Source organism: Mesitornis unicolor, unplaced genomic scaffold (assembly GCF_000695765.1).
Source record: "Mesitornis unicolor isolate BGI_N332 unplaced genomic scaffold, ASM69576v1 scaffold20804, whole genome shotgun sequence".
Taxonomy (NCBI): Eukaryota; Metazoa; Chordata; class Aves; order Mesitornithiformes; family Mesitornithidae; genus Mesitornis; species Mesitornis unicolor.
The window spans coordinates 1420-25327 of record NW_010178396.1 but is presented as its reverse complement, the minus strand read 5'-3'; the positions used below and the strand labels follow the sequence as shown (position 1 = coordinate 25327).

The 23908-nt window shown below is 36.6% G+C and overlaps 1 protein-coding gene across 1 annotated transcript in view; it reads left to right on the top strand.

The window, feature by feature from the left end:
* Positions 1–23400, top strand: part of LOC104539028 (otogelin-like) — a gene marked incomplete at both ends in the record, with an annotated part of 61894 nt that extends 38494 nt beyond the window's left edge. The window contains 21 exons of the mRNA XM_010182448.1: positions 1–1591; positions 1856–2359; positions 3278–3549; positions 4179–4347; positions 5048–5184; positions 6410–6499; positions 6879–7062; positions 9684–9904; positions 10816–10954; positions 13080–13274; positions 14148–14360; positions 15124–15228; positions 15589–15699; positions 16920–17021; positions 17481–17579; positions 18293–18333; positions 19456–19531; positions 20515–20693; positions 21481–21585; positions 21974–22093; positions 23355–23400. The exon at positions 1–1591 is cut by the window's left edge and continues 287 nt beyond it. Of these exons, the coding sequence (XP_010180750.1) occupies positions 1–1591; positions 1856–2359; positions 3278–3549; positions 4179–4347; positions 5048–5184; positions 6410–6499; positions 6879–7062; positions 9684–9904; positions 10816–10954; positions 13080–13274; positions 14148–14360; positions 15124–15228; positions 15589–15699; positions 16920–17021; positions 17481–17579; positions 18293–18333; positions 19456–19531; positions 20515–20693; positions 21481–21585; positions 21974–22093; positions 23355–23400 (4699 nt within the window). The remainder of the gene's footprint in view (positions 1592–1855; positions 2360–3277; positions 3550–4178; positions 4348–5047; positions 5185–6409; positions 6500–6878; positions 7063–9683; positions 9905–10815; positions 10955–13079; positions 13275–14147; positions 14361–15123; positions 15229–15588; positions 15700–16919; positions 17022–17480; positions 17580–18292; positions 18334–19455; positions 19532–20514; positions 20694–21480; positions 21586–21973; positions 22094–23354) is intronic.
* Positions 23401–23908: the final 508 nt, after the last annotated feature.

The window sequence follows — 23908 nt, the reverse complement described above, 5'->3', positions numbered from 1 at the left end:
ATATCTGAGAGAAGCACTACAGTGACGTCCAGGACAACAAAATCTAATGTAAGCTTGACTTCTCTTGTTGACATTTCTCCAGTGTTTCCATCTACTGTCAGATCAGAAACTTCCGCGAAGATACACCTGATCAGTATTGGTCCCACTAAAATATTGAGGGCTACAGAACCTCAGACAGTAACTGCCACACATGCAGTGACTACAAGCACAGAATCAGAAAGCAAACCAATTTCTACTTTTATTTTTACTGGGCCACCATTTATACTTAGGACAACAGAAATACCAGTCAAAACTAAAATAATGGAAATATCAGAAATAGCCACAAGAACACCTCCCACAAAAGAAGCACAAGTAAAACCAGAAGGACTTACAACATTTACACCTGGTTCATTTGCATCAATAACAGAAAAAACTACTGCATACTTGCCCCAGTTTTCCACATCACCACCTCTGGACATGCCTTCATCTACACCACCTGTAAACCTAACAGGAACTTCAGAAGGGACAAAAATAAGCGTAGGGCAGTCTTTTACTACAGTAGCTAATGTTACAGTGACATCATTTTCTCCTGTAATCACTACTCCATCTTTGTTAAAACCAGTGTCTTCAGCAACAACAAAAGCAGCAATTGTTTTAACTGAACAAAGTGCAAAGACTACACTTTCACCAACATCCACACCATCTATTTCATTAGGAAAGACGATCACAGAACCTCCTAGAGTTCAACACCTGAGTGGAACTGCAGAGATACCTTTCACTACAACTCTAGGTCCAAAGACTACAACTCTGGAAACTCAAGAGAGATCATCAGAAACAACTTTGTTATCATTTACAACTCATAAAAAGGAAACTCCTAAAATAACTCACGTAGAGCATACATCAAGTTTCTATTTCCCTCTGTATTCACTACATCCTAGTTCGGCAACTGAAAAACACATCACTCTTTCTACAAAAAGACCTTCAGTGTCTGTTCCTACTCCTGTTTCTCCAGCTTCAGGTGAATTTAAAAAAACATTAAAAACTGTTTCAACTACAGGATATCCCTCATACACAGTTCTAAACACAACAGAGTTCCCGACTACATTATACACTAAATATCCCGTTGTTGAGACTATCAGAGTGACACCTGTATCAGTTGAGGTAACATCCAAAATAACATCCCCATTTGAATTAGCAGCCACGTCAACTCAGTTTTCTGAAAAAACATCTACCAAATACAAGTCAACTCTGGTTTCAAGTACAGTGAAGACAAGCACTTCAGTATATTTAGACAGTGCTACTACTTCAGCAATGAAAACCTCTATCTCACCAAAAGAAATCACTGCAGTTCCTTTTGTAGCTACAGAAAAAGAGTCAGCTCAAAGGACATCTGTCACTCGATCTCCACTTACTCTCCTCAGTGCAACTGAAACCACATCGTTGACAACACAGCCTGGTAAATCACAAGTGGAAAGAATTACTAGCATCTCTACTAGAAAGCCATCTGCTTTCCCTTCTTCACCATCAAGTTCTCTAATCTCTTTAAACATTTCTCTTCCTTCACATGGAAAAGAAGCATCACTGACAGCTCTTAGTCCCAGGCATACATCCCATGAAACTATCTCTTTATATCCAAGAACTACAGCAAAATCTACGTTACCAACAGAAAAGACCTCTCCAGTCCTGACTTTCTCTACTTTATCCACTATAACAGAACAATCAAGTCCAGTAACAACAGTATCACATGATAAACTGCCAGGCAAAGCAATTTTAAATATCACTTATGCCACATTCTCCCCATCTTCCAAATTCAGCAGTCAGCTCGTAACAACCAAAAAAGCAATGATGGCCAAAGAAAAATCAACTCTGTCCCCTTATGCTGTACTTCCAGTAACAGGCTCTTCCTTCACTTTCTCCACCTCTCAGTATAAATCAGTTTCTTCACCTTCTTTAACACAAATTATGATGGAAGTAACAACCCCACCAAAATATCCAGTAGGAACTAAAACAGTTTCTACAGCATTGAAATCTACAGTCCCACGTATAACAGATACAGTAAAATTTACAGCAACTACAGCTCGGCCATCCTTTCCTCTATCTTCAGTAGGCTCCTTCTCTCAGCAGACATCTTCAGGAGATAAACTTTCAGTACAGGCCACAAAGACTATGGCTACACCATATTTTCCTACTCAGAAGGCTAAGGAACTTGGTCATCAGACTGCTGAGCCTCCATTGACAAGCCAAAGCAGTACCTCAATTTACCAGTATCCTGCAGAAACTCTAACAAAATCCACTGGTCAGCCACAACGTCACTTCAGCACAACTGAAGCTACAGTAGAATTGACTTCCTCATACCCCTTAATCACCTCATTGCCTGAAGGCATTCATTCAAGTACACTACCTACCTCAGTAGGTCTTACACAAGTTATTTTACCAGTTGAAAAAGAGTCGCATTTAACTGATTCAGTCACACAGCCATATGTATCAGGAACTTCATATGTTTTGCAGTCTACAGTCCCAACTAGAACAACAGCTGACTTGATTTTTGGCACCAGAACTCTTCCTTCCTCACCAGAAGTGCTTTCAGCTTCTCCTTTAACAACGATTAAAAAAGAAGCATTTCCTTCATTTTCCACTCAAAGGGCAGGTACTGGTCTAAAATTGACACGGCAGACCTTGTTTACTGAATCACTTGATTCAAGTCAAACACTTCAAACAACTACAGCTTCACCAGAATCTAAGTCAACCTCCTCATCAGTTTTGTTACCAGAAACAACAGGAATTCCCATCATAATGGGGAGTGGGCCATCCACATCAATGGGCAAAAGTGGTACAGAGAAAACTGACGTATTGCCTAAGCAAGTCACACTTCCAACCACTGCCTACAGTTCCACATTTGCAGCAAGTACAGTGTTGTCAGCTAAGGCAGGTTCATCAGCTGTAGCTTCAGCCGCTTCAGTGATAAGCAGTACTGGGCAAAACATTAGTGCTGTGTCAGCAACCTCAGACAAAACAGAAGCAGTAACAGAATCCATCACAAGCTCTGTGAAGCCCACCTATTTTTCTGCTACTTCAGAAGCAAGAGGAGCTGTTCCTCTCGATAAAGAAAAGTCTGAAAAGCCAGAATTAACAGAAGTCCAAGCTGTCCATACTGAAGGTGCTACCATTACCCCAGAAACACCTAAAACATTTTACTCTCCATATTTCACAAACATCACTGCAGTTCCTTCCAGTGTAAGTGTATCAGTACTGTCCACTACACATTCAACCTCTGAACCAAAACCTTTTTCTTCTATAGCTATGTCATCAGTCAGTACTACTCAAACTTCAAAACTTGAAATATCATCTGAGGTGCAAGCACCTTCTGTGAGTTCATTACTGACAGAATCTGACCATCCAAATGACACAACAGCTCCATCACTTTCCTCATTTGCCTATTTATCTACCAAACCACCTTATGGCTTGACTACAACTTTTTCTCATGGACAAGCAACGGCTGAAGCCATGTCAGGAGTTACAGCATCAGCTTTTATGCTGCCTAGAGAAACAGCAACTCTTCAAACTTGTACAGTGAGTAACTATAAATATTTATCTGCTTGGTTTTGAATACTTCTTGGTTACTTTTTTACACTGATAAAACAAAATTGTGAGCCATACTTTGATCTCTAGCATTTAAAATACCTGTATCAAACAAGGAGCTCTATTGTTTTCTCAATTATATCTGTAACTCATTGTATGTAATGATTTTCATAAGTGCTATAATACACGGTGTTTTGGGCCTCAGTTTTCTGAGTATGACTGTTACAAGAATATGGGGGTTTTGACAAAATACAGTGCTTCATATTGTTTAATGGCAGTTTTTTTTCATGTTGCCCTCCTTAAAGTATGTCATTCCAGGATTTCTGTTATTATTTGTACTTGTACTCTTTAATGCTTTTCCATCTCAACTTTTAATGTGAAATTAAAAGTTGAATACTGTTCTCCACTTTACAACAGGACAGCAGTTTTAAGCTCTCCTCAGAATGGTTGGGCTTTCAAAGGTGCTCTTAACTTGTAGCTTCTTCCATCAGTGTCACGGGAATTCATAAATATTCTGTACCTGAAGAATGTGAGCCCCTTTTTTGAGAAAATACTGTGCAATATTGTGATACTAGCTTGGTAAGAATGGTAACCCGTGTCTTTTATTAAATATGCCTTAGCCAATCGCAGAGAACGAGTGCATAAAACACATTTGCATGGATGGACAACTGATCCAAGTTAATAAGTCACAGAACTGCCCATATAATGCAACTCAGCCCAGCTGTGGAGTTCTAGGATTTGCTACTCAAATGAATGGTGACAAATGCTGCCCAAAGTGGGAATGTGCATGTAAGTTTTAATTATGGAGTACTTTTGCAGAGAATTTAGGTAACAATTTAATGCATGTGTGAGAAGACTAAGAATTGACACTTCTGTGCTATGGCATAGAAATAGAAGATGCATATTGTACGGGTTACTCATTGCCTAATGCAATTTATAATTCCAATAGATAGAAATAATATAGAAAATATTCCGTTTAGTCCATAATAGCAAAGAAAAGATACAGAGATAAGCAATGCAAATTTCTGCTTATACTTTAGAATTTGAAATAACAAGTAGAACTTCAAACCCTTTGAAACACAAAATCTTTAGCAATAAGACTGGGAGGAAGGAAATTTTCCATGTGAGCTCCTGCCTTAGGAGCATGGCTGAAAGAGGGAGCTACAGATCCAACAAGATCCACTGTCATTCATGGTTTTTGCTAGTTTGGGTTGGTAAAACTTGCAAGCCTTTACTGGCAAGAACAGGAAGAAAATGACTGATCGCAGAGGCCTGCAGGTCATCCCACCGAAATATGCAGGATTTGACTCTGCTGACCATTTACACACGTGCATCAGTATCAAATATAGCTGAAAATACGTGTTGCATATATGAAACTCAATCTAGTTAATCTTATAAAATGTATTGCTTTATCATCATATTTTGTAATATTTGCAGAAATTCTAAAATAAGTTAGAAAAAGAATTTAATTTCTTTTTCTTTTTCTTAGGTCGTTGTACAGTTTTCTCTGATCTGAGCATTGTAACCTATGATGGAAATCATTTGGCTTTATTCAAAGAAGCAGCCTACATTGTTAGTCAGACTCAAGATGAAACTATAACCATCCATGTCCTTGCCTGTAGAATGGTAACTAACATCTATTAGCTAATAAATGGCATTCAGTACTGAAAATAAGGTGTATCCTAAAAGATAGGGCATAGTAATACTACACGGTTGTGGTTAATTATTCACTTCTGTGCAATATCTCTGAATTGTACTTGCACTTTACAACACTTACTAATTGTATAGCACTTTATCACCTGACTGTATATGCGTAGTCCCTTCTGGAACAGCTGTAAGGTGAGAGGTAGGTCAATGTTACCTTATTATACATGTAAAATGGGCAGGGTGGTCAGAGTTAAAGTGGACATACATTCTGTGAATGCCATCACGTAGTAAGCACCACCATAGTTTATCAGTGTACCACCAGTGTATCTCAGTGCATTTTTTTTAATGTATGCTCATATAGAGAAATTTGCACTGCAAACATCAATCTTCAGAGCCATAAAAAATTGTTGGATTGTCAGACTAAATTAGATCACCCTATGTCTGACAGGGGTAAATGCTCTCATTTCAGAGAGGCAAGAGAGACACCTTAATGGGTATCCTGCCTAATGGGTAGTATAGATTTGCTTTATGTGAAGAGTTAATTTCTCATAAGCCTTTACAAAACTCCTTAAACTCCAGTCTCTTCTGTGAAAGTTTGTAATTTTGATGTCCATATAAATGTCCATCACAAAGTTTGGTCCCATGTAACACCTTATAGAAATTACTTGCAGAAGCTAATATGATTGATATGAAAAAGGAGATCTATTGCTGACTGTAAGATTTTTTTTTTCTGTTGTATTCAGTGCTTTCTGTTGTGTTCAGCACCTTGTACTTTGCAAAGTATGCATGTATTTCTGACCCATTAGTTCCCTACTGTTCATATATCATATAGATTCATCACTCCCAGTTTGTTCTTGCTCACCTTGAGATATGTAGTTCATGCTTTTCAGTGTCCAAACAGCTAGTTTGCCTTTTTTTTCCTGAAAACCTTTATTACTGTTGTAATTTTAAGATTGGGTGATACAACACGTTTAGTGAAGATGATGAGATCATAGTATTTTGTTTGTTTGTGTTGCATGAATGCTATCCAGATGAACTTTGTAGTCCAGACTTTGAAACTACTCTCAACAACAGTTTTCCTCTCTTAAAAATACATCCCCTCCAAAAATCCTTAATGTACCAATACCTAAAAACAATAAGCTGCTGATGTACAAAGATTTTGCATATCATGACTATGGTTGATGTATTTTTGCTTTCTCCACAGAGTAATTCAAATTCAACTTCTCTGTGCCTGGCGATGTTGAATTTAACCTATGTATCAAACCAGATTATTATCAATCGTTTAAATAGAAAAGTAAGTATTTTGAGAGTTTGTTTGTCTTTTAGATAACGTCTTATTTCTGTAATCACTCTCTTCGCATGTGGCTACTGAAGATTAGAGTAGGACACAATAGGTAATAAAAATCATTGTTCCAACTCTGTAATTTAGTAAACTGCTTGTAAATTCAAAGAGTCAAACTGTGTTACAAGGACAGATAATGAGGTAAGTCACAGAGCAAGACACATAAACTGTTCTTTTAAGTACCTATATTATCTTTGTGAAGGTGAGCCTGACTTCATTTGAAATAGTTATGAGTTAGATTCTTAAGCTGTCGAGAATCTGACTTTAGTTCTTCTACCTACAGCACTTGGTACCCGACATTTAAGACATTTAACCTCTCTATCTATTTTAGATAACAGTAAATTCAAGATTTGCTTGGCCTACTGTTAGAAAATATGGGTACAAAGTCGAGGATTCGGGCTTCAAGTATGCAGTTGAGACCCCAACAAAAATCAGAATTCAGTGGTTTCACAACACAGGTGTGATGATTATTGAGTTTAATAGTACCAGAGAACCAAGAGCTTTGGGACTATGTGGTGAGTAGAGAGTAGTGCAAAAAATAAAGACATTCAGATGCTTTCCTAGGGACGCAGATATTCCTGATTATATAAACTATCCTTTGCAGTATCTGGCCAAAAAGTGTTTTTGCAGATCATTGCAAAGTTTAGAATATTATTAAAATTAAATTGTTATTAATTTTGTTTGTTGTTGAAATGTTGTTTGATACCTATCAATGTAATCACTTTTTTGCCATAGTGTTGCTTCTGACTGTAACCTGATTGAATCACAGGTATACTTGCTGTAACCAAATGTAAATTAATCCATCATAAATCCATAATGTCAAATAAGGCCTTTTACAGATTTAGTGTTTGGTATCCATCTAATAGAAAGCAATATGGTTATTTTTCATTTCTAAAGGTCAGAATTCACAGGAAATGTTAACTTGAGATAACTAATCTTAGTTTATCTTTTGGAGGAAATAGTTCAGAGGGAAATTCTTAATATTAATGGGTTTAATAACCATAATGTTGCACCCTGTTGGGTCTGCTCAATAGTTGCACATAGTTTCTTTCTTTCTAAAAAACATAGCCTTGAATAAGTTGCTGGTACTATAGCTTTTACAAGCATGTATTTGTTGATGTAAATCCCCACTGTGACACCTGAATCTGTAAATTTATCTGCTGTGAATTGGAGCTGGAAACCAGGGTTACAGAGTTCATATAATTACGGTGGATATCTTTCCAGTTTCAGAAAGGGCAAATGCCTGTAGCTCGGCATCAAATACCAGTTACAGCTCAGTGCAGTTCCAAGTCCTGCAGACAGTGATGTGCTGCTTGCAATGGAAGAGTTTGAATTTACTGCCATTTTTAAATTGGATTATTGTATGTAATTTGCCCTAACTTGTGTTTTCAACATAACTCTTGCTCTGTTTGGCTAATTTTTAGTGTAATTAGATCAAACAGAGACGAAAAAGCAGAGACTGATTTTTTTATTTTTATTTTTTAGCAAGCCTGATTCAAATTATCCTGCAAGTCTCTTTTGTACTTACCTGTTTGATTACTGTAATAGGAAGAACTGGGGACATTACGTTCCTGGTTTACAGGGAACTTTTAACCAGATGGTAATACATTTCTATGAATGGTGTTCCATGTACAGCTTCTTCAGAGAATGTGCTCTCAGCTCTATGGAAACAATAAGACTGAAGGCACCATTACAGTTGAGTCGCGGGAAGTATCCCTTGGAAGGATCTGTGTAAGAGACAACAGTGTCTTTTACAGTGGAAGGACTGGGCAAATGTAGCAACTGGTGGATAGCCGGTGTGGGAGATGAGGGATCTGGGACAGGAACATGGACATCTCTATAGCAAAACTGGTGAAAGAAAGTGCAAGCAAGTCAGTTTTAGCTCTAACCAGATCCCGCCAAGCCAAATGTGAAGCCTTAGTTTTGTTAAGTCTCCTTGTCAATGTGTAAGAGAAGTGGTGGAAAGATATCACAGACACAACAGCAATCCTTTGAAGTCTCTCAGAACCATCAAGTACTTCCTATTTTTGTTGCATAGACTCACAACCTCAGAAAGTTCAACCAGAAACACTTTTGGTTGAATAATGGTTACCATTTCAGAAGCTGTTTTACTGTCTGAATGCCTTGTTGCTGTATCACTGATTCTCAATGGCTTACTCATGTCATCAAGAATCGGTGAAAAATGGTAAAACAGACCAGTTCTCTAGAAAGGGTTAAATACACAAATAGTTCTTGAACAGACAAAAAGCTGCCACGCAAGTTTGTGGAGGCATCAGAAGAAAACATTCTAGATGTCTGATATGAAAGTCAGAAATTGTGATTAGGAAGAAAGAATGCAGAACTGACACATCATTCTGCTGTTTTGTACTCACTGACTCTTAAAGAACCTTACAGAGGAGACTTCTGTGACACTTGAATGTTTTGTGCTGATCAAAGTCACTCTTCCTGTGCTACATTGCGTCCTTTGCACCAAAGTGCTTAAAAATTTCCAACTTGCTTAGTTTAAACAGAAACAAAATTTGGTGCTGTCTTCTGGGAAGTGAATATAGAAAGCTTTTATTTTATTATTATTTTTCCTGCAAAAGAGTAATATAAGTATACCTGAAAGTGCCAAAAGCTCCACTTTTATGGTAGCTCTTTAGCCAATAGATGCTTAAGACTGCTCAGAAGGAAAAGTAGAATAGTAGAGTATTTCTGAAGTACAGTATCAGATTAGCATCTTGGCATTTTATGAGAGTTCCCTTTCCTGATAACATTTACAGTTTTCATTTCTTGCTATAGATGGAGGTGATTTGTAACCTTTTTAAAAATACATTTTTGTTTAGTGCTTGCAACGGAGAGGTAATGTTAGTGTGCCATAGCTGGGCTCTCTGAACAGCTCTTTGATATGCAGTGAATTTCCTTTCACCCATCTTAATTCATAGGTGCATCTTTACTTTTGCTTTGCTTAATTTGTCTGAGTTTTGTGTATTTTGATCCTACCAGAGACTTTCCACATCTGTTGTGGGTTAGAATACTGTCATGTTGTATAAGTTTTCTATAGGTTATTTACTTGTTTGAATATGCTACTTCAAACATACTTCAGAATAAACTGTGTGGTGTTAACTTACTTTTTTTTTCTTCTGGCAATACACAGGTTTTTGTGATAAAAGCTTGGAAAATGACCTGATGCTACCCAACAGGACAGTTTTAAGCAAAAGTGATGCTCCATCGATTTTCATAGACAGCTGGCAAGTGCCAGACACGTTAAAGTATGTTGGAGAAGACAGGCATCAGGAAACGAATTGCTCAGTCATGGACTGCTCAGAGTGCTTAAGACTGGTGTTGAACCAGACCTTCAGCAGCTGTCACCCTTATGTATGTGAGCTATTTCGGAAGCTTACATTTTGAGATGCAGTTCTTATATAATTCTGTATACTTGATAATTTCATTAATGTGAAACTACATGTAACTACATCTGTGGAATGAAATAGATACTTTTTTGTATCTACAGTTCCGAGGTAAAAATAACCGAAGAGTGTACTAGCTTGATAGGAGAGTTGCAGTAAGCAACTAACATTTTCAGAATTCATAATATATTTGTTAGTTTTGACAGTACCATCTCATTTATAAATCAGTCTTAGCTAATTCAACTGTATCAATATGATGTAGAGCAAAGTAAAATAAAACAGTTTCAGGGTTTAATTTATCCTTAAGTGTTCAATAATTTAACAAGTTCCAAATCGCAGTAGGTAATCTGAGAGCCTGCATTCTCAAGGGCTCTAGAGACAAGGAGTTCTAGCTTAGAGACATGAGAGGGAAGAACAGACCATTTAAAGCAAACCTAAAGTAAATAACTAACTTACAGTGTGCAAATAAAGTATGTAATTGTGCTCATATGAGTACATTTACCATTTCACCTTTTGTATATTTGATGAAGAGGAGGCCAAAAATAGACAAAAACATAGAGGTAATGAAGAACAAGGAACAATGGGTAATTATGCCTTCTATTGGAAAAACTATATTAGCTCTTGCCTTGGCACTTACAAGAGATGAAACTGAGGAATATAAGGATGTCTTGCTTTTTTTCAACATTCAGGAAGCCTTACTGCTAGATACTTGTAAAGTCTCTTTGTATACCAATGAACACTGGTGGCCTCTTGCTTACTGTGGACTAGGAACTTCTGGGTTCGTAGTTTGTAGCTGATATTTAAAAAGATCAATCTGTTTCCAACCTAGCAGGATCTAGACTCTATGAAGGTGCAATATTTTTATTTTTTCTTTATTAGGTTCCACCTGAGCTATTCTGTAACATATGGGTTCGAGATACCGAGTACATTCGAAATCCATGCATATCACTAGCTGCCTATGTGGCAATGTGCAACAAATTTAATATTTGTATAGAATGGAGGAGCTCTGATTACTGCCGTAAGTATTCTGCATATATGTGAACCTCTAGTGTTCACAGAGACAAAATTTGCCTAATATACGTGTTACTCTAAGTTAAAAATACCAGTGCTCCTTGAGTCCTCACGTACTTTGGAAGTAATTATAGAGATAATAAATTCAGAATTTTTTAATTATAAAATTGAAAGCAGTATGCAGGAGGAGTCAGGGTCATTATAGCCATTTCACAGAGGGAAAAGGTAAGCTCGGAAACCTTCTTAGAAGTCTATCTGTGGCTTATAACGTACTTAACTGTAGAAGTAAAATCTTCTCACTTACAATGTGGCGTTCATTTCTATTAGCCACTTTCCACTGTTAAACCAAAACACACCAGAATTTGTTGTGGAAAGGAGGAAGCTGCAAAAAGTTCTGTGGTACTTTGAATTGGTGATATCTGCTTGATGCTGCTCCAGAAAGCTGTGTCTTTGGAGAAAGGATTAGAGAAAGAAAATACTTTGAGATTAGATGGAATGTAAGGAGTGAAACCTGAGAGCTAGAATATTCTGGCAGAAGACATCTCCCATAGCAACATACTAAAATGTAAGGCCAAATGGGATCTGTAGTTGTCAGTAAATAGAAAATTTGGCTTACAGCATCTCTTTATGTTGTCAATGATCACCTAGGAAAAGCCCTATGCAGTGATAACATAGGGAGATCTGTGGTTTCAGTGCTTGAAAAGGGAAAGACTTATTGATGAAGTGTGATCCCCCCAAAAAAGAGAACTCATTGTACACAGAATTCATAAGCAATGGGTTTTTTTAAAGTGACTGAAGATGGGTACACGTGTAAAGGCTTCATGAAGATGTGTCATAATGCCCTGCAAGTAATAGTCATGGAGTCTAAAGCTTAAAAACAGTCGATTTAAAAAAAAAATATTCCACTTGTATGGATTTTACTAGCAAATAACTGTTTAAAAAGAGAACTTACAAAATATATCTGTAAATATAGTTACGTATTGCATCCGTCGTGAAGTGACACATCACACTTATTTTTATACCACAGTGACCTCTGGTGGTGCATGGCTAGCAAGGATGAACCATAAAGTCGCATCTGGATTTTGTGGTCACTAAGTGTTGATATGCTGTCAACTGATTGCCTGAGTTCCTCTACTTATAGGGATCTAATAGCTAATTCCTGTGGGGCATTATTATGGCCTTTTTTAGTAGTAAGGAGCTGAATAAAATCATCGTCCTCTCCCAGTTAATCTTTAAACTGGGAACTCCTTCATTTTATGCACCTGTAACATTTTTGTGCAGGCAGCCCCTTTGTGAACCAGTCTTTGTCTCATTACCATGATTCCAGGTGGTGTTGCTCTATGATTTAGGTATCATTACATGATGACGATCATATATTTTTGTAGTTCACAGAACCACACTGTTGGCATTTGAAGCCATCCTCTCTTTGCCATATTTATGCAGCTTTAATCACTGTTTTGAACCAGTGAAAGATCATGTTAAGTTTTCAATAGCAAGTGTAAATCAAAATTAGCTGCTTTTTTGGCCAGTTCCTGTATGCACCCATAACATATCAATGAATTTACATTAGAAGCAAAAAGAATGTTAAATTTCAATGACTTAAAGATAGCAACCACACATACAAAAGAGTAATTAATGTGGATATCTATTACATGTAGTAATGAGTTCATCCCATTCTTTATTATTCCACATAAAACAATGGTGAATTTGCTTTTATATAAGTATTTTTGTAATTGATAAATCTTTGCCCTTCAATAATCACTACATTTTCTTTAGCCGTTAGAAAGTATTCAGATTTAGAACAGTTTATCACTAATCTGCAAATGTTTTTGAAGTTTAAATTACTTTGTGTCAGCACTGTTGCATGGTTTGATATCTCTACTGCCAAAATGCAAACCGATGAAGCCTGATGAAAATGTTACTACAAGAAGAGAAGTAAAAGTGCTCGCTACTTCCTTTTGTTTAAATTTTTCATGTAGAAGGTAACTGGTCTGCATCCATATTTGAGGTTGGTAGATCCTACTGAGCTGGCAAGCACAGGAACTTGACAAGAAGACAGTAATGTCTTCTCATAGGTACTGCACCATGTGATTACAACTTCAGAATGAGTAATTTGTTTATTTCCATCCTAGCCTTCCCCTGCTCTGAAAACTTCTCTTATCAGGCTTGTATAGCTGCCTGTGAGGTTGCAGATAGTTGTGACAATAACAAGGTTGCTTCTCTGGACTCGGACTCCTGCTCAGTGTTGACAGAAGGCTGCGTCTGTGCTGGAGGGGCCATCCTTCACCGAGCTCACACTGCTGTCTGTATTCCTGAAGAAAAATGTGGTATGTTTGTGTGTGATTTTCTTCTTTGTTATCTGCAATAACTAGGAATTATGGTCAGATACTTCATTGGTAGTAAGTCAAGTTCTGGTCTGCTGTGTGTGGGTTCTGCATATGTTGTTCAGTTGAGGACCATCGGTATTCAGCAAACATTAACTGTACAGGTGAGCAAGCAGAGAATGCCCATGTGACATACGATTTTGCTCACCTTCTCTCAGCTGGAGAATGCTCTTCATAATCGAAGTTTTTGCTTATGTTTGCGCATTCAAGTATTCTGTTAGTCTTGGCCTCCTTTTCACCTAGTTCTTTTTCAAGGGGTCTAAAATATTGATACATTATGGCATTCAAAAGACATGCAGCAACCGTTAATTACACATTTTGAATAATTAATGTATTTGCCCTATGTTCTTTTTGCCAGCACTGATATTTATTTTCATTACAATTCTGCTTGAGTACACCAAATTTTGCATCAATACTTAACACTAACAACACAAACCTGAAAGATGCACCTTATTATAAATCAGATTACATAAAGCACTGTAAATTAATAATAGTTTTGCTGTGTGTGAAATACAAAAGTAACTGCTTTTAAAACAAAGGATTGGATTGGGATTTTAAGTGACTAGGCTTGCAGTGGAAACACAAAACAGTGGAAACAAAGTGGAGGCCCTGATCCTCTGGAGAGTATTGAGTGTCTTGCTTTCCCATACAAACTGTCTCCTTTTTCAGTTTTTTTGTGGGGTGACGGGGATAGGTGATACCTTTAAAACCCTAAGATTTTTGTACTTCATAGTTCCACACTCGCTGTTGAAGAAAATGGTGGTCAAAATTTTAAGTAAAGAGGAATTACTTCTGGTTTCTCTTGTCCTGACCTAGCTTGTACAGACAGCTCAGGAGCACCTCATGCAGTAGGTGAGATCTGGGAAACTTCTTTGAGTGGATGCTGTATGCAAAAATGTATTGACAGTGAGACCATTATTCCAGTGGAGTTCAACTGTTCAGATACCCACAATTTAGACTGTCAGCGATTTGCAGAAGTGGCCTTACTTGTTCCTGGTGATCAAACATGTTGTCCTCAGAAGATCTGTAGTAAGTATTCCTTAATGATTATGAATACTGCTCACTGGAATATGCAGATATCATTTCTTTGTGGTTTGTTTTCCTATTACATATCTTACTGTTGAAGTGAATGGAATTACATTCGTTTGAATTTACAGATTATGTAGGAAACCATATAAATGTTGTACTATTCGACCCAATATCCAGTAGGTTTTGGGGGAGAGGTAGAAGAAGGGACAAGGGCTATAAGGACTGAAATAGCTCTGTGTTTATTTGGCTATGAATTGTATTTCTCTCAGCTGTACAGACTTATATTTAATATCCAAATATAAATAATTATAACTACAAGAAAAAAGATCAGACAATTGTTTATGTAATTTACAAAGTAAGCAGTAAAAAAAAGGATATAAAAGTTTTTTTAAAATCCTTATTTAGCTTAGAAATTCCATCTTTTAAAAAAATTGCAAACACTTTTTATGTTTTGATCACCTAGGATGATGTTGCAGGGAGTTTTACACGAGAATTCTTTATTTATTTATTTGAATTCTCACAAGGACTCAGCTCTAATTTAACTTTTCCTGCATGGAGAATGTTGCAAAGGCCAGACACTTCTGAATATTGCCTCAAGTTTTTTGCTAGTTTGTTGTGGTTTTCATATGCATGAACAACATGGAGATTGATTTGGAGATTTGGGGTATCAAACTGCAAATACTGATTGCCATTGCTCTATTCAACTTAAAGATTCATAAGACAGTTTATAAGGCTGTGGTTTTTCTTTCCTTTTATGTAACAGTTTGTAATCAGAGCCTCTGTGAACCTCTAATTCCTGAGTGTAATGGCTTGGAAAAGCTGGTTACTTACTACAGTGAAGAATCCTGTTGTCCCAACTACGTTTGCGGTAGGTTTCTTTTGAAAAGCTAAAAAAATTCACACCACAAAAGACATTTAGTAAACTAAATGAATCAACTTAGAAACAAAATTTAATGTAGATATCATTGTTAGTATGGCACTTAAAAAATTCTCATCTAAAATCTTATGGTTGTTCTATGCCTCCCTTTGAGTAGTCATAGTGATGGAGTCATGTGTTTAATGAGCAGGTGAGAATCTGTCTTTGCTCTCTTGTGATACAAAGTAAAAGTATTTTAAAGTGTCTTGTAGTATTTCTCTTCTCTGCACTGCCATTTCTTAGAGATATAGCATAACAAAGGAGGAATGGTATGCTTTGTATAAAGAAATGCAACTGTTGTTCTTTTTTCAGAATGTGATCCAGCAAAATGTGAACCAGTGGAGCAGATGCCAAGCTGTCAAGATGATCAAACGCTAATTGCTGCTCGAGTGGAGAGTACCTGCTGCATCTACCATATATGTGGTACAGTGTTTTGGCTGGTTGAGCATATAAGTGTTTTTGCATATGCAATGGTGTCTGCTATTATCTTGCCAGTTAAGGCTCCTTGTACTTCCTTTAGCTCTCCTAACCTAGCAGGACCTGAAAATGGTTAGAAAAATGGGCATTATGTTTATAAAACTTAAGAAATGACAACAACTGTCAAGAGTCCCAAAACAGCTCTGTGCAACTGAGTACTATTCTTGGGTCACACAGAGAAGTGGTGGTGGAGTCCATGGATGGGGTAGTTGAGGGCTTTTGAGAGCCTATCCCTGCACAGTGTGTGAACTAGCTGCATGAATATTTTATCTGAAAGAAGCCTTAAGCTACATATGCTCTTGCTCCTTATATCCTGTTATAACAGCTATGGCCCATCCTATTTGAAGGTAATTATCCCATATGACAGCACTATGCAAATTTGTTCAGTTCTTTTGGTGTTTGGCCTTTCGTGACTTAATTCAACAATAAAATTGTACTTTTGGTGTCCGTCAGTATAGGAGTTCCAATGTTACCATACAGTTGGGTTTTATATGATAATAATGTGATAAAGAGGTCCTATTAAATTTAGTCTACTTGTGTACATAGGTATCTGTGACTCAAAGGCCAAGTCATCTTGATTAGCTTTTCCATGTGCAAAAAATTGAGCATTAGTAAAAAAACTTCAATTACACTTCTGTTATTTACAGTAATAAGGGAGTTTCTCTGATCACATGACAGTGATGTGCTGTGTTTGGCTCCTCTTACTGTCCACACAGCATCCTTCCATCTCTTTTTTGATATAATGGAGCTTTGCTCTGTACATAGCAAAAAGTACTTATTGTGGTTTTCAAGTGGGAGGATAACACTGGGATCACAGGAAATGCCCTTTATTGGGACCCTATAATTCAGGCAGAGGATCATTCTTGAAAATAAGTGTGACTTTGTAGGAGAGAAAATCTAGCAAAATTTTTCATAACAGAAAGGTAGAGAAAATCCTGTTTGTTGTGATCTGCCTCACGAAAAAAATGTATTTACCCTTTATAGCAGGGGACAAAGAAAAGGCAAGCTGTACTGAAAAGTGGCTTCTTTTTTATGGACTATAAAGAATGAATGCAGAGTATCTCTGTTCTTTTCCATATGCATTTGTGACAAACTTATGGGCATGTTTCCTAGGCAGTAGTAAAGTTTCTTCCTATGTTTTAGATTAAAATAATTGTTTTCTCCAGCATGTGGTGCTTGCTCTGATCAGATACCCAAATGTCAAGAAGGAGAAGTTCTTATTGTGGATGGCAACACTACAGAGAGGTGTTGCCCTACATACCAGTGTAGTAAGTTTTACTTGATTTTGATCTTTTAAGTAATCAAGAACTTGTCAAATTTTGTAGTGTGGGTGCTCAGTGCCAAAAATGGTGGATTAGAGATACAGCTCCACTTGTGCATATAAGGAAGCCATCATCTGTAGTCTTGAACAAATAATCTTTACTTTTAAAACTTCATGTGCCTAAAGCATTACATGAATATCTGTATCATGGAGACAAATGAGTAATTTCAGGCCCTTCAATTCTGGAGATTTAAAACCATTTTAAATGTTTGTCTAGAGTAGTTGTACACCATGCTAGTATTACATGATGGCTAATGATTAAATTTCGATTATTAGTCTTTTCAAGTAATATGTTTTCTACAGGTATTTATTATGAGTAAGTAATTTACTGTCTCTTGATTCATATTTCTGTTCATCAGAATACAGCAACCTTGTGTTTATTGGACTTTCTTTTCCTTAATTTTAGTTTGTGAAATACATCGTTGTCCTGAATTTAAATGTATGCTAGGCATGTCGTTGGTGGAGGTGTGGAGCCCAGAAAAGTGCTGCCCCTTTCGGACATGTGGTAAATGACTGACTTTCATTTTAGTTGCCCTGAACAATAAGACACTGACAAGAGCTTTGGCCTCTTGGGTTTAGGTTTAGTTTAAGCCAACTATACCACTGTGATCTCCTCATGTACAAGTGATATGAAAAAGTCATCTCATGGTACAGAACTTCTTCATATGCCTGATTTGTTTTTTCTTGCGTCACAAGGGTGATAGCATACTGAGGAATTCGCCTGTGTAAACCAAGCGACTTATCATCTTGAGAATTTTGTAAGAGCTTGTAATTTATTTATGGCTAAAAAAAAATGTTAGGTCCACAGGTCAGGAATTTGCCAGTTTACAAAGACAGTATTATATCATACATCTCTTTGTGATGCCTTAAACATAATTACCTTTTGCTTTATATTGATTGCAATGACTGTCATCACTGCAAGGAGGGTAGTGGCTAGAACGATCATCTTTTTTTTTTTAACATGTTCAGGTGGACTGCAGTTGATACAATGCTGTAAATTGTGGTAATAAATAAAAGTGATCATAGAAGCTGGTATGAGTTTTCAGGATGGAATAGATATCAAACAATTCTGGACTCCCCAGATGGCTATATTTCAAAAACCAGTGGAACTTCTTCAGCAATGACTTGTAAATCTGGAATTTCTGTTCTCTCTGATGCTCTGTTTTAAGCAAGTAGCGTAAAACTTTCTAAACTAGTATTTATGTTATTGTGTTTTAGAATGTGCATGTGAAATGATCCCCAAACCTCAGTGCAAACTGGTATGAAATTCATCTTTATCAGTATCCTTTTATTACTTTCTAAATAAATCTGTTTATCAGTTTCCTACTGATAGTTTTTTCAGTGAAATACGAAATGCCATTTCATTCTGTTTTTCAAAAATTACTTTACTAGGAGACATACCAATTTTTAAGAAGCCAGTTAAGTTTAAATATCTTGCAGAATGAAATGGCTGCATAGCATTTATATTTCTGGAGTTTTTATTACGATATCCTGTCCTGAAGTAGTTGTAGAATGGAACTGCTTTCATGTACCTGAGGATACAACTTTGGTTTTAAATTGGCAGAATTAAATGCTTTAAAGCATCAGTGTTTTTTTAGTATTATTTATTATAGTGAATATGTTAACATATATCATGCACTCAGACCACTGACTAAGCAGAACTTTTTAAAAACTATTTCACTGTGACTTGTTTTGCATTACAAAAATGCTTATTAGCATTGCTGGGTTAGGTTCTCAGTCAGTACTGGGTATGCTTTGACTTTGCTTGTCATTATTTTATCCAGAAAATAATAGTGTGATGGGAATAATTTATAAAAATTATAATTTGAAGTCATAGGAAGGAACTGGGACTATTTCTCATTTTTTATAGTGGAAATTCAAAGGTTATAAGTGAGGTTGTTGTAAGTACTTTCATAGGTAAAGAAACTTGAGCATAAGGAGTCAGTACTTGCAGAAAACCAGTGAAAAAATCTTAATTTGCATACGTATAAACAAAGGCATAAAGAAGTACATCTGTGATATTGTAATACTATTTTACTCCATTAAGGTAACCCATGAAAGAATACACTCCACACTGTGTGGTGATTTCTGTACAAAGGCAAGCCATTGCATTTCATTGTTGCCCTGCCTTTGTCCTTTCTGTCCTACGTGATGCCAACAATCATTCATTGGGTTTAAGGTGTAAAAAAAAAAAATTCCCATTTGGTTATCGTTACTAAATTAAATGTCCCTCTGGGTGGTGAAAGTGGATTCAATATAGGTTTCTAGGGTCAAGAGATACTGCTACTCAAATCCTGAAGGAAAGGTGTTTAAAAGAAGATCATACAGATAGGAAAACACTGTTGTTTTACTTCTCTTTTTTTCTGCTTTTATACACATAGGGGCAGAAACTTCAGATAGATGAACAGTTTCAGAACAGTACAGAAAATATCTGTAACTGTGTTAAGTACAAATGTGGTAAGTTGGAAAATAATTTAATTCAAAGAAATACCCTTTCAAGTGCCAAGGTAAATTAGGAATTATAAATCAGATGTTCACTTTGAACATGGCCTTGATGAGGAAAGAATGAGCTGATATAATTCACAAGTAGTGTAAGAAAAGGCAAGAAAATCAGTCCTCTCACTAAATACTTAGTTGTGTGGCCTGTCCTTTTATTCCATTAGTTCCTACATCAGGAGGTCCGTGCAGGGAACAGCAGACAGAGTTTTGGGAAAGTTGGGTGGTGCTGACTAAGCAGCCTGCATATTGCTCAGCTGGAGTAAGGACTAAAACAGCAAGAAACTAAAACATGCACTCAATGTCCACATAAAGAAAAGTCTGCTAACCCATTATGGTGCTACTCAGGAACTGGTAGACATACTTATGTGCTTTACAAGATCAAGGATAGCATTCAGCACCATGCAAATTCATCTTAGAGCATGCCCAATAGCATCTGGGAAGACTCAGGAAAAATTAATTCCTGTGGGGCACCCAGTTGGCCAACAGTGTTGCACTGTAGTACTAGTCCTTGCCTAGTATTGTACAGCAAAGATGTATACTTCTGACCCAATCATCCTCTGTGCCCTCAGTAATTAGTGGGGAGACATAGACATTTCTCGGGTACATTTCTTATCCTGAAGTAGAATTATAAAACAAATCAGTTGAAGAAGCCTTCACTGTAATTTTGGTGGTGCAGCTTCTTAGATTATTAGATATTTGTTTAGATTTAGATATTTATTTCGATTATTTAGATTTCATGCATAGTTCTATCTGAAATAATTTGACAACTGTAGCATTAGACTACTATTACCAGTTTCTATTTGAAAATCTGACTCCTAGTTCTTAAAGTGGTAGAGTTTCTTTTTCTATTCCTCTTTTACAGTTTGAAACGTCTTTTAACAGGGTTTTGATACCAAGCTGATTGCCCTGAGCATGCTGTTTATTTCTGTGTTTTCTTGTAGTGAGAGACAAAGTTTGTGTGAGTGATGAGAGAGGTGTGCTGCTTCCTGGACAGAAAATCGTGGAACACAGTGCAGATGGCATTTGCCATATTTCTTACTGTACGAATGTTATTGATCCCTCCACTAAATACTACCAAATAAACACGTCTTCAATACACTGTGCCGTCAAGTGCAAAGCTGTAAGACATACAGGATTTTGGACATATACATTGTGACTGGTGGTCTTAATTACATTTTGCTGGGTTTTGTTGAGTAGAAGACAGTCATAGGAACAAGATGAAAAGAGTAACGATGAGATTTCCCTCTACTGGTGTGCCACCACACTTCTGATAGATGTTTATAAAAGTCTCACTCCCTTCGCTGTTTTTTCCTCCATGTAAATCTCATACAGACTAATGTATATAGTGTACTGTCACCATGGGCTTGCATATTATACTGCCACCTTGCCTCCCTTTATAACTTTAGCTGCATTATGCACAAACTGGTACAAATTCCTGGCAGATGTCATCCCAGTAAGAACTGAGAGTAATTCTAAATGTGGTCAAAACAGCTTTATGAAATAAGCAAATAAAACGTTTTCATTTTACAAAGTATAATACATGACCATAGGAATATTATATAGATTACTTTTTAAAATTATGTAGTTACTTGATGTGCTAATGTATAAAAATTCTAAATTTCAGTGGTTCTTGAAGTAAGCTATCAGACTTACATCTGCAAATGGCAGAAAGACCATTCTTTCAAAGTTAGAACTTCTCCCCATTTACTTAAATTAAGATCAAAGATACTTTATAAAAGCTTCATGAATGAATGTACAGTGTATGCAAATGTAAGCTATGCAGGTTTGAAAGTCACTTTAAAACTGTCCCTAAAATCAGATACCTAAAAAAATCTGCCCATAACAGTAGTAAAATGTCAAGCTGCACAATGGCCTCACACAAGGAATAATCTATTTGATTTTGGCAGAACCAAGTCTATCAGCCTCCAAAAGATTTAACAACTTGCTGTGGCAGCTGTAAGAACATGTCCTGTCTCCACACTTTCAGCAATGGCACAGTTTCCAATTTTAAGGTAAGTTTATACATGCCTTATTCCCATTGCTGTGTAAAATGTGCAAAGAGCAGCTTTATTTGGTCAGATACAAGGAATAGCTTTGCATGTACACAACATTAATTTCTTGGAGAGTCAATCATATAGCTGTCTACAAAGATTAAGATACTTTGATATATCAGAGTATTATTGTCAACTTGACTATTTTAGAACCTGCTTTACACTATATATTTAGCAGATTTTTAAGTTCTGTACTTAAACAGAACTTTAACATGCATCTAAATCACATTTTGCTGTATTACTTTTGATTCAGACAAGCTCATATTCAATGGAATTGTATTATAAATACTTATAAAATTGATTTTTGCTGAGTTGCTGAGTAAAGATTCTGTTCTACAATTTTTAACAGCCTGGTACTGTTTGGATTTCAAACTGCATCAGATACGAATGCACTAACACAGCAATAGGACCAGTTCTGGTTTCCTCTTCAGTTGGCTGCCCACCCTTTAATGAAACTGAATGTGTGAAGGTTAGTGTCCAATACATTGTTTGCTTGCATGAAAAGATTAACACTGACTAAAGACATTTTTACCTCAATAAGGGAGAAATTATAAATTCTTGCAGTGCATTTTTGCCCAGACATTTGAAGGTGAAAAGCTCTAACTATATACATATAGTGTGCCACCAAACTGTCCAGTTACACAGCTGCAGAGACTTCTTATTCTCAGATTTTTTTTCACAGTGGCTTGTAATATCAAACTAGTCCTCATACAGCTGTCTGAACTTGGATGCTTTTCTGGATTGGACTTCTAACTGAATTTCTGCATTTAGCAATTTGATTTGTCACAGTGAAATGGTCAACAAAATTGAAGAAAAGGAAAGATTGCATATCAGGAAAATCTTTCCTACGGTGGGACATTAGGTTTTGTGGACTAGTTTTGCAGGAAAAGCAAAAGCTCTCTTTTAATTTGCAACGTGAGTTTGAACATGTATGCAATGTATGCCAGGAAATCTATGCAGGGAGCAACCTTACATTGCTCTCTGTGATTCTACATTTACATATGGATGAGAGGATACTTTGCTTAACTAACGATGGTACACAAGGAGAGAACAGTCCTAAAGTAACTGGGTGGCTGTAGTTCTTCCTGGCAGAAAACAATGGATTGGTTCTTCAGAAAAAGTCTCACTTACGCAGCTGGTGAAAGGCCTTTTGCTGTTCTAGGAAAACTAAAAAATTTAAGGCTTGAAATACTGAGGTGGACATGAAAAATTGAAGTCTCTTTCAAGGTAATACTGAGAGAACTTTTTAAAAAGCTGCAGCTATTCTTCTCACAGTACTCTGAGTAGTGCTTTGTGCTACAGCACTGAAAGCAGCCACGACTCTCCACTATGGGGAGTGGGTGGCTTCACATTTAGATGAGATTTCTTCATGCTTTGATTTCAGAATGATTTTTTGTGATTGTCAATATGGCATCTACAAGCAGTAAGGGGTTTACTCTGAATAATACATGATGGAGTCAGACTTAACATAGTCATTCCCTCTCCAAATGTGTATTTTGATAGCTGGTAATGTAGAGTGTCACTCAGTGACAACTATTTAATACTTACTTGTATTAAATGTCAAGTTAGATTATCTACAGCCAAACCTTCATCCATTGACCAGAGTGCTGCATTTGCCTGAATAATGTTGCAGAGCTTTAACTGGGAAATATTTCTAATAGTGCAGATACATGGGAATGAATGTTTGAAAAAATCAAATGTTTTCTTCTTTCTTTCTCTCTCTTGGTCAGGTTGGAGGCTATGTTATACCATTCTTAGAAGGATGCTGCAAAACATGTAAGTGATTAATGGCACTTCCTGCTTCACAAGCCTGTCTGATTTGTTACCTTAGAAATAAGACTGATTCTTTCCTGCATGAAACCTTATTTCCCTGATCTCAAAGGCTGTGCTTTTCCCAGTTTTACTCCTGTGAATACCAGTGATACTAGTGGAGTTAAGTCAGAAGAAAGGAGTTAAACATTGAAAGGTTACTTTACTACTGATAGTGATTGTGGCTGGCCCAGTCACTAAATTGCTACCTTGAGTATTTTGTAGTTCTTATGTAAAACTCCTCAAAATATTACTTACTGCATTTAGTATAATAAAAGGTACTGTGTTTAGGAAGGCACCTTAAAACATGCTTCATTTACATTCATATATTCATATTTGCTGAAAATTAGGATTGATCTATGCAGTTTGTGAGTCAATGCTGTAAACAATTAACTGATTGCGATATAGTCTTATGTTCCCTTAACAGACAGTTCAGAAACTTTCAGGCAACATCTTTTAAAAGAGCTTAGAATTG